The sequence below is a fragment of the Sinocyclocheilus grahami genome, unplaced genomic scaffold (genome assembly GCF_001515645.1).
Source record: "Sinocyclocheilus grahami isolate Dianchi unplaced genomic scaffold, SAMN03320097.WGS_v1.1 scaffold769.1, whole genome shotgun sequence".
Lineage (NCBI taxonomy): Eukaryota > Metazoa > Chordata > Actinopteri > Cypriniformes > Cyprinidae > Sinocyclocheilus > Sinocyclocheilus grahami.
In genome coordinates, this window is record NW_015505948.1 from 346,344 (window position 1) to 357,278 (window position 10,935).

A 10,935-nucleotide genomic window follows, 5' to 3' on the forward strand; every position below is an offset into this window, starting at 1 on the left:
GGTCTGACATAACAGGGTGGGTGCCCTGGAGGTTGGTGCAGGACTGGGACACGGGGACTACCTCCAGGGCGGATCAGGCAGTCCAGGGTGCCATGGCATCACAGGGAGGTCAGGGGCCATGGCGGAGCAGACAGTTCAGGAGGCCATGGCGGAGCAGACAGTTCAGGAGGCCATGGCAGAGTAGGGAACTCAGGAGGACATGGCGGAACAGGGAGCTCGGGAGCCATAGCGGAGCAGGGAACTCAGGGGGCCTGGCCTTGGCACTCCCTACTACCCTCCCCCCCAAAAAAAATCCTTGGGGAGAATATAGCCTTTAGAGGTCCTCCGTATCCCTAACTCGGAAGCTGTGGCCCTCCTTGTGCTGGAAATGGGAACTGGAGCCCTTTTTGTGCTAGACACAGGGACCCATGGCGGAGCAGGGAACTCAGGGGGCCTGGCCTTGGCACTCCCTACTACCCTCCCCCCCAAAAAAAATCCTTGGGGAGAATATAGCCTTTAGAGGTCCTCCGTATCCCTAACTCGGAAACTGTGGCCCTCCTTGTGCTGGACATGGGAACTGGAGCCCTTTCTGTGCTAGACACAGGGACTGGAACCTTCTCTGGGCTAAACTCGGGGACTGGAGCCCTCACTGGGATAGACTCGGGGACAGGTGCCCTCACTGGGCTTGACTCTGGGACTGGAACCCTCTCTGGGCTAAACTCAGGGACAGGAGCCCTCCGTGGGTTAAACTCGGGGACAGGAGCCCTCCGAGGTGCCCTCACTGGGCTTGACTCTGGGACTGGAACCCTCTCTGGACTAAACTCAGGGACAGGAGCCCTCCGTGGGTTAAACTCGGGGACAGGAGCCCTCCGTGGGCTGGAGCCCACACTGGAGCGAGCTCTGGGGCTGGAGCCGACCACCTTTTCCTCCTTCAATTCCCCTTTAGGTTCGGCGTGAAAGGCATGGTCGGCAGGCTTGAGAATGCCGCGGCCGGCGGACTTAACATCGGAGCGGCCGGTGGGCTGGAGAGAGCCGCAGCTGGCGGGCTTGACTTCGGAACAGCCGGCAGGCTGGAGATAGCCGTGACCGGCGGGCTTGACTGAGGAACGGCCAGCGGGCTTGAGAATGCCGTGGCCGGCAGGCTTGACTTTGGAGCGACCGGCGGAGGGGCTCCGGATCGGGATCGGAGACTCTCCAGACACTGGATGACCACCTCCTTCCAGTCGAGGTTGGTGGTGTCTGTGAGTTCCGCGGGGCGATGGTATGTGATCCCAAGCCGGAACAGCGACACCAGGGTCTCCCGATCCAGGGAGCTGGCGAGGGCAAGCGGCATAAATGCCCTTGCATAGGTGAGCGGGTCGTGGCTCGCCTGAGTCACGGCGATGAACGTCACTCGTTCCTCCATGTTGGCTGGGAGAAACGAAATGTAAAACAAAAGACTTATAAAACAAAAACACGAAAGAAGGGGCGCCACTTACTTTTTTGTTTTCGGTCTGGTATTCTGTCACATTTGCTACTGTGCTGGAGCGAGGAGCGAGGAACGAGGAGATGTGGAGAACATTAAAAAGGAGATTTTAATAATATAATTCAACACAAGGGAACCAGGAAAAGACACGTAGCTGATGAGGTTGACATAAACAGACATTCACAATACCAGACGAAGAACTAAGAGCCGGGAACACTTTAAATACACAGGAGCAAATGAAGATAATTATCTGTACTTTATCAGTGTTTTTCTTTCAAAAACTTTTACTACATTACATTTAAAAGCACAATATCTTACTTTTTACTGCACTACATTTCATAAATAAAAGTTGTTGTTTTTTTACCTTTAATACTTAAGAACATTTAAAACGTAGTACTTTCTTGTACTCAAGTAAAACTTTGAATTAAGAAAGTACTAGATTTCTAATGTAATTAAGCATTAAATTATATTTAACATGAAACGTAGTGCAGTAAAAAGTACAATATTATGCTTTGGAATGTTGTGAAGTAAAAGTGTTCTAAAGAAAAACACTGATAAAGTACAGACACTTAGTACTTTTACTACAGAAAATTACTTTTACAGCAGAGTAAAAATACTTCACTACTGACCGCATCTTCGTGGTAATATCCTTGCTGTCTATGGAGGGTCAGAGAGCTCTCAGATTCCATCAAAAATATCCTAATTTGTACTCTGAAAATGTACGAAGGTTTTACGGGTTTGGAACGACATGAGGGTGAGTAATTAATGAAAGAAATCAAGCGTAGCATCAGTTCTGGCAGGTCACGTTAGTTAAGCTCGCATCAGCTGACTCAGCTGATCCACGTCTACCTATAGGGATGTGTTACCTATCACAGCACTCATATATAAGGTCCTTAAGTATTATCACCAGCTTTCACGTTGCTCAATAGCACCATCATCTCACTACTAGGAATTGTGTAATCGGGAATTTAGCGAGAGGAATTAATTCCCCTTATGGACTTCACCTAGATTCATTCAAGTTTGTTAACTTGAACACATGCTTTCGCAGCGGGGTTAAGTTTGTGTTCCGATTTTCCTCACACATTCAACGATAAACGGCAATAACTCCAAAACAACTTGCCCTAAAAATTTGAAAACAGTATTACCGCCAAAAGGACAAAGCTGATAATGTTATTTTAATAATAAAAAATAACAACATTATTTTTCACGTGATATATTAGGCACTGCCCCGCACAAGCTGTTGCAACGTGCATTAAGCCTCGCTCTTGGTGAGTCGTAAGTAAGGGACTGTGGTGTAAGTGCAAGTTCTTTCGCAGCGGGGTTAAGTTTGTGTTCCGATTTTCCTCACACATTCAACGATAAACGGCAATAACTCCAAAACAACTTGCCCTAAAAATTTGAAAACAGTATTACCGCCAAAAGGACAAAGCTGATAATGTTATTTTAATAATAAAAAATAACAACATTATTTTTCACGTGATATATTAGGCACTGCCCCGCACAAGCTGTTGCAACGTGCATTAAGCCTCGCTCTTGGTGAGTCGTAAGTAAGGGACTGTGGTGTAAGTGCAAGTTTCCGCGCATTGATCAAATGTGCCTGATTCAGAAGTAGCATTGCTTCAAGCAATGCTGTATTATTGTTATGGACTCCATGAGTTATATGACTGACTCAAGAGCAAGTTCAGATGGGATCTTTACTCCCCACATGAAGAGGGATATTAAGAGATCAAGCTCCACGTCCCAGCTGGCTATGTTTTGCTCTCCATTCATCTCTGAATGTCTTCGGGAAGCTAAGCTAAATTCCTTTTTAATGCTCTCAGGTTATTGGCAACATGCTTGCTAAGGCTATCCGTCTTGCTTAAACTTGTTTAGTCGTTTTCAGTGAAATGCTCATGCTAAACTTATGTGATCATACTGACAATGTGCCTTACCTATCTGGTTATTATTGGGAGCACACTTGTTCCTAAGCTGCCTGGTATTTATTGGAAGCACGCTTGTTCCTAAGCTGTCTGGTTGTTATTGGAAGCACGCTTGTTCCTAAGCTGTCTGGTTGTTATTGGGAGCACGCTTTTTCCTAAGCTGTCTAGTTGTTATTGGGAGCACGCTTTTTCCTAAGCTGTCTGGTTGTTATTGGGAGCACGCTTTTTCCTTAGCTGTCTGGTATTTATTGGAAGCACGCTTGTTCCTAAGCTGTCTGGATGTTATTGGGAGCACGCTTGTTCCTAAGCTGTCTGGTTGTTATTGGGAGCACTGTCTGGTTGTTATTGGGAGCATGTTTGCTCCTAAGCTGTCTGGCTGTTATTGGGAGCACGCTTGCTCCTAAGCTGTCTAGTTGTTATTGGGAGCACGCCTGTTCCTAAGCTGTCTAGTTGTTATTGGGAGCACGCTTGTTCTTAAGGCTATCTGGTTGTTATTGAGAACATGTTGCTGATTAAGCTTTTCAGGTATTGGCAACATACTCGTTAGGTCATCTGGTTAATGGCAACATGCTAGTGGCCATGGCTTATGTGGGTTTTTGGCAAAATTCTTGTTTCCTTCATTGGGTAAGGAATACATGCTTGTTGCTTAAGGCTTTGAGATTTTCACTGTCATTTTGTGTCTGGAGATATGGCATATGGTTTTGTTTTGAGGGGTTATTGCTGCTCTCCCTGCTCTTATCCATGCTAGGCTGCATGGATGCGCAGGGAGTTCTTGACCAGAATAGAACCATACCACCTATCCAAACTGTATGCTAATTGTCAGTCATCTTTGACGATAGTCATCCTGACAGAATTTTCATTTTTGAGTGAACTAACCCTTTAATATAACATAAATGATGTATCTTACTGAAATATGTTGTAGAAAACCCATGAAAGATTTGCATTATTTAAAACGTTTTATACATATTTTGGACTATGGGGGGGCACTGTCATTTTGATGATGTAAAATGGTTGCACTGGGTGAGCTACTGGCATACCTGTTGCTATTTTTACCGCAACACAACTCTGAATGCACAACTTGGAAAATAAAATACTGATATTTTATTCTGATTTTGGTTGTTATTTTCAGTTGAGGGGCAAAAAAAGAAGTGAGGCAAGTGTTCACTGCTTTCCTGGTGATAAGAAGAGGAGAAAATAATAGGAAGATATGCTTCTGGATAAATAAAACTCCCTAAAGACCTGTGTCTTTGTTCTCTCCACTGCTTCTCTGATGCAACAGTAGACCACAGCTACTGAAAGAGCTTATAAACGGCAGAGACAAGAAATGCTAGATGCCATCCTGGCAGACTGTAAACATACCAACGCTTGTCATGAACAGTGTTGGGGAGTAACTAGTTACATGTAGCATAATTACATAATTTAATTACAAAATAAATGTAACTAATCTGTTACAGTTACTGAGGGAAAAAAATGTGTAATTAAATTAGTTACTTATCAAAATGTTAACGATTACAAAAGGGGTTACATTTGAATATTTTCACACACATACAGATTTGATTAATTTCTTTCCTAAATTGCAGTGACTACTCTAAAATATGAGACACCAATGTTTCAGGAGTTTAGGACACAGAATAGGACACATGCTTTTTCGATAACTCTTTTATTTCCTATTTGGTTTTATGCATATGCTTTATTTTTTAAGATGAACTGCTATTTCCAAAGCACTGTAAGATGCCAGTGTTTCCTGTCATAGCAACAATTCGATTTCAAAAACTTTATCATAACTATTAAACTATATCTGATTTAAATCCGTATTTAACCTCAGAACGATCTCAAAATAAAAAGAGATGCAAAAGTCAAATTTTGTGATGGCTGTGCTTTAAAATTAAATTATTATAATCTTAATTCAAGTGTTGAAGGATTTTGAGTCCTGGCAGTAGTCAGTGTACTACAACAGTACTACTGTAAGGTTAACCCTGCCTGGTTTAAATGTTTGAAAAAAATTACCAGTTGAAAACATTCATTAAAAATGTAGAAAAGTAATCTAAAAGTTAAAAAAAATAATAATTAATAAAAATTAATCAGTTGAATTACTTTAATAAAGTAAATAAAATAGTTACATTACTTATTACATTTTAGATTGGGTAACTTGTAATCTGTAATTTATTACATTTCCAAAGTAACCTTCCCAACACTGTTATTGATGCCAGTAGCTCACAAAGTGCAACCATTTCACTTCATCGAAATAATGGCGCCCACCATAGTCCAAAATATGTATAAAATGGTGGATTTTTAAAATAATGTAAATCTTTCATGGGTTTTTTTTATTTTATGCAGTTGTTTTACAGAAGGAAATGAGGTACATTCTAGTCTCAACATCATTTGTCGTTCAGACATTCCACTTTAAAAAGATCCACCATAGGTTTTTGACCACTGAAAATGTGTACAATTTAACAATTTACTCTTGGAGCCATGTTTAGATACCAATATCTCTTGAACTGAACCATACAGGGCCTTAAAATTGAAGATGTAAAAAGTAAAGTTTGTTAAGACTCAGTATCTTATGAATTTAGATATTCATAAGATATCCCCCTCCACAAAATAGTGGGTTTCACAGTATTATTATTAAATTATTTGAGATGCTTGCTGTGTTGAATGCACTTTTGCTTAACAGATAAGACTTAGACTTAGATTTGTTTATACATACAAGCACTTTGCCGTACCTGACTTTTACTTGTTTCAAGTTTGCATGTTTGTTTACATTGGTTTTGCTGTGTTAATTTAATGTTCATATATAACTGCATGTGGGTAGTTGATATACAATTTATAGAATGGAAGTTTCAAAAAATAAAATAAATAATAAAAAGTGCCTTTAAAGAAGCTGGGCCCATCTTTGGGTATTTGGTGACATATATCTCATTTATAAAGGAAATCCTATTTTCAGGTGACTGCATTTTGTCAAGAAGATGAGCACAATTATGAAGCTCCAAACATGCAAAATAAAAAATGTGGCAAAGCAGCATGGACTGTAATATTTGAGGATTCTGTGGATAAAGATGCACTTCGTTCTCTGAAACCACTGCAGTACCCTCCACCACCACCATCTTTCAAACTTGTGCAGCGAAAGCAACGGGTCGTTTGCCTCATCCTTGATGTCTCAGGAAGCATGGGAGTATGACATTATCTTCATTTAAAAACAAAGATGCTACCATGATAACCTTTTCTTGTTACCAGTGCTTTGAAATGAGTTTGATAAATAAGTTTAAAAAGATTAAAGAAAAAAAAAGTTTTCTCACCCATTTTCTAGGGCTCTAGAATACTTCAGCAGCTACAGGCTGCCACACATTTTCTGCGGAACATCGTTGAGGATCAAGCCCGTGTTGGAATTGTAACTTTTAGTACTGAGGCTTATACTCTGAGCCCCTTGACTACTATTGACAGTGACACCACAAGAGAGAATCTTATAAAACTGTTGCCAAAAGTAGCAAGTGGATCAACATACATGTGTAAAGGCCTCAATCTAAGCTTACAGGTGCCATATTAATTGTACTAGTATGCATTTTATATGTTTGTGATATATGAAGAATAGAGTTTGTTCTATGCCAGTGATCCTTTTTTCTTCAGGTACTTCGAGCGGACAATGGGGATGCATTAGGAGATGAAATCGTTTTTCTGACAGATGGTCAGGCAACGGACAACATTGCTGGTTGTGCTCCATCTGCAATACAAAGTGGTGCCATTATACACACACTAGCTTTTAGTAACAGTGCAGCTCATGCACTGACAGAAATGGCAAACAAAACTGGTAAGTGATATCAGCACAATTAATAACTTACTGTATCTGTCTCAGTGTACATCATATAAGCGCCAGTTTATTATTCAATGCAAAAATGTGCCATGTTTAAAAACAGGGGGAAAATTTTTATCACCCAATGATAAGACCACATCTAACCAGTTAATGGACGCGTTTGCTTCACTTACATTGTCAACTGGAGATTACACAAACGAACCAGTTCAGGTTTGTCAAGATGTCCCTTATTGCCCACAATAAATGTATTACTCTGAGAGTGTAATTAATCATAGTAATTTTTATCATTCCTTTAGCTAGAGAGTATTGGAGCAAGAACATCTGATTTGTTCAATGGGACAGTATCAGTGGATCAGACTGTTGGGAACAAAACCAGCTTTGTAATAATCTATGAAAACAGTTTTCCTAGTATTTACATACAGTCTCCAAGTGGCTTAATCTACACTCAGACAAATATGAATCATGATGTATCACAGAAAACAGTCACTTTAAACATTCCAGGAACTGCAGAGGTATGATAACCTTATTTGTTTACCAGTTATTTATTACGCTTATAGCTCAAACTGTTAACATGTAGGCCTAAATGTGTTACGTAGCACAATAAAAGGCATCAAGAGTTGTAGATAAACATTCATCAACTTCAGACTAAGAAGATATCACTGATAATTCAGCAGATACACTTACAGCAAGCCCTTACTGATCTGGTTTTACTCTTGTGTTTGGTAGCCTGGGGACTGGAAGTACAGAATCCAAACTACAATACTTCAAGCTTTCACTATAACAGTAACTAGTCAAGTGGCACAAGCTGATGTTCCCCCTATCATTGTCAAAACCCACATGGACCAGCAGTTCAGTGACGGTACTAAACCCATGATAGTGTTTGCTGAGGTTAGTCAGAATTACAGGCCTGTAATAAAGGCTGAAGTGTGGGCTACACTGGAGTCAGAAACTGGCTCCGTACATACATTACAACTGCTGGACAATGGAGCAGGTAAATGACCAACAATAAAATATAAATTTAAAATAAAATAAAAATGAATAAAGTGTAAGGTACTTTTTCCCAACTTTGGCAAATGATTTAGAGATCCATCTTTTACAGGAGCTGATGCTTTTCAAGATGATGGAATCTATTCCAGATATTTCATAAAGATGGTAAATGGGAGAAGCAGCTTGAAAGTAAGAGTGAAGAATCAAAGTGGACAAACCAGATTTGCTGTCCTATACGTACCTGGATGTGTGATAAACGGTAAACCTTATATAACCTAAATATATGCATAATTATTAGCCACGTTGATATTCTGATTATATATTTTGATATATTATTTTATATAAAATGAGCCAAAAAACAGATTTAACTCGGACTAAAAGTCAAAAATTATTAAATGCCCATGAGAAGGATGCAATACTAGAATTTGCAAAGTTAAGGCATGACCATTGGAAAGCTAAATGTTTATTGGGTCAGAAAAAAAGAAAAGAGACATGTTAACTGCACAAGAATTAAGGTAAAAATTAGGTGTGAAACCATCAGGAATCATTTAATCTCCAATGCCACCATTTTCCAAAACTACAACCTACTTGGAGTCTCCAGAATTGCAGTGTGTCAGGTTCTCAGAGACTTTGCTTTGGTAAAAAATCCAAAAAAATTACCCTAACTTAATAAGAATAACATGCTTAAGTGTTGTGAAATACATGAAGATTGATTTTTTTGTTTATAGTCTTTTATAGACAGATAAGTTGAGAGTGACTCTTTAAGGACCAGCATCACATCCTCTTATACCACTCTTTCAAGACATTATGTTCCAGAATCTGGCAGTAAGTTTTGGGAGTTCATTTTTAGTCCATCTCTTATCCTCCACTATAGACTCCAGGTAGGTTGTAGTTATGGAAAATGGTGGCACTGGAGACTAAATGGTTCCTGATGGTTTCACACCTATATACACACTGCTCACTAACACAGATTTAGACAGATTTGTGAACAATATTTGAGAGAAATAGGCCTTTTGTGTACATAGAAAAAGTCTTAGATCTTTGAGTTCAGCTCATGAAAAATGGGGGCAAAAACAAAAGTGTTGCGTTTATAATTTTGTTCAGTGTATATAATATTCATTGAGAAAAGACTGATATAGCTCTTATACATAATTAATTCCTCAATTAATCACTCGACAGGATATTATATGCCATCTTAAGTGAGGTTCTACAGTACGATCAAATAAGTTAAAGTTTAAGTGGGAGAACTTGCACAATTGGTGGCTGACTAAATACTTTTTTGCCCCACTGTATAACCAAACTACATTTATTTCCATATTACATAAGAAATATTATGACTAATTATATTAATGAAATATTTATCATTTTAAAAGTATGTCACCATACCACAAACTCTTCATGTGGTATGTTTGATGGCATTACAGGGTGTCCCAAATGAACACATTTTGTCAAGTGGACTTCAACAGATATCCTGAGCTCAGTGATTAGGGAGCAGTAAACACTACATAGTGACAATGTCAGCTGGAATGCAGCTTGTCAATCATAAAGTTTTGCTCCTGAATGAATCTGTTTCGAACTAAACATTTGTGTGAATGATTCAGTTACTCACTCATGAAGACACTTTATTGGTGTAAACCACAGAAAGAGTCACTGAATTAATGTACAAACTGGAACTAACTGTTGTATAAATGACAATATAATTAGCTATAAAGCTGTGTGGAGAAATTTTTTTTTTTAAATCAGGTGTTTCCTCTTACTTCAATTGTAGTGAAGCCGAACCCTCCAAAGCCTCCCGTTTCTGAAGAATCACTTGAGGTTGGAAACATCACCAGAACAGACACCGGAGAGAGTTTTGAGGTGAAACTTTCAGGCACAGCTCCACCAAATTTCCCTCCTAACAGAATCACAGATCTGAGTGCTGAGATCCAGGAGGACACGGTGCTTCTCAACTGGACAGCTCCTGGTGAAGACCTCGACCAAGGAACAGGTAATGCATACAATTGCTTGACCTGTATTTTAAAAGTTTTTCATTTGTTGAACATCTTCACTGTCAAAATAAAAATAAAATAATGTATCTTTAATTATCTTGCACTGCATGTTGTTGTTTTTTTTCTTCTTCTTTAAGCTAAATCCTATGAGATCAGGTGGAGCTTTGACCTTAAAATGCTTCGATTCAACTTCAGCAATGGTCATTCAGTCAACACAACTGCGGTCTCACCTCAGAAGGCTGGATCAGTTGAACAGCATTCATTCAATCTCAATATCACAATCCAAAATGGCACCACACTCTACTTTGCAGTTCAGTCGGAGGACAAACAAAAAGCAAAATCTGAAACCTCCAACATTGCTCAAGCTTCGAAGATCCTCCCTGCTCCAAAACCTCCAGGAATATCAAACCCAGGCATGAACTTGACAGTTCTTGTCATTTCTCTGTGTGTGGTAACTATGCTCATGTGCTTTATTGTTGCTGTAGTCATATGTGCAGTGAAACGCAGAAAGCGCTCTGCTCAAAGTGATATGGTACCAATAATCGCAAATTAATGTCAAATCAATCCTTATGCTAATTTGAACTATGTACATCCAGCAGCTTTAGAACGTTTCTTAAAACAATCAATTCTATCAAACAGAATTTCTTAGTTTTGAATATATTTAGAGCATGTGTAATCTTTTACAGATATATATAGAATACAAATCAAATTTTTTCGATCGGGTAGGGTACAAGTGATTTCAAAACATTTCATAAAACATAAAACGCTGTGAATTTTTAGAGTTTAGTT

At 39.4% G+C, this 10,935-nt stretch overlaps 1 protein-coding gene across 1 annotated transcript in view; it reads left to right on the forward strand.

The window, feature by feature from the left end:
• LOC107561373 (calcium-activated chloride channel regulator 4A-like) overlaps positions 1 to 10,791 on the forward strand; it is a 27,699-nt gene extending 16,908 nt beyond the window's left edge. The window contains exons 6-14 of the mRNA XM_016245808.1: positions 6,308 to 6,535; positions 6,671 to 6,895; positions 6,988 to 7,168; positions 7,275 to 7,381; positions 7,468 to 7,683; positions 7,898 to 8,162; positions 8,271 to 8,418; positions 9,922 to 10,145; positions 10,284 to 10,791. Coding sequence (XP_016101294.1) covers positions 6,308 to 6,535; positions 6,671 to 6,895; positions 6,988 to 7,168; positions 7,275 to 7,381; positions 7,468 to 7,683; positions 7,898 to 8,162; positions 8,271 to 8,418; positions 9,922 to 10,145; positions 10,284 to 10,699 — 2,010 coding nt within the window. The 3' untranslated portion in view covers positions 10,700 to 10,791. The remainder of the gene's footprint in view (positions 1 to 6,307; positions 6,536 to 6,670; positions 6,896 to 6,987; positions 7,169 to 7,274; positions 7,382 to 7,467; positions 7,684 to 7,897; positions 8,163 to 8,270; positions 8,419 to 9,921; positions 10,146 to 10,283) is intronic.
• The last annotated feature ends 144 nt before the right edge of the window (positions 10,792 to 10,935 follow it).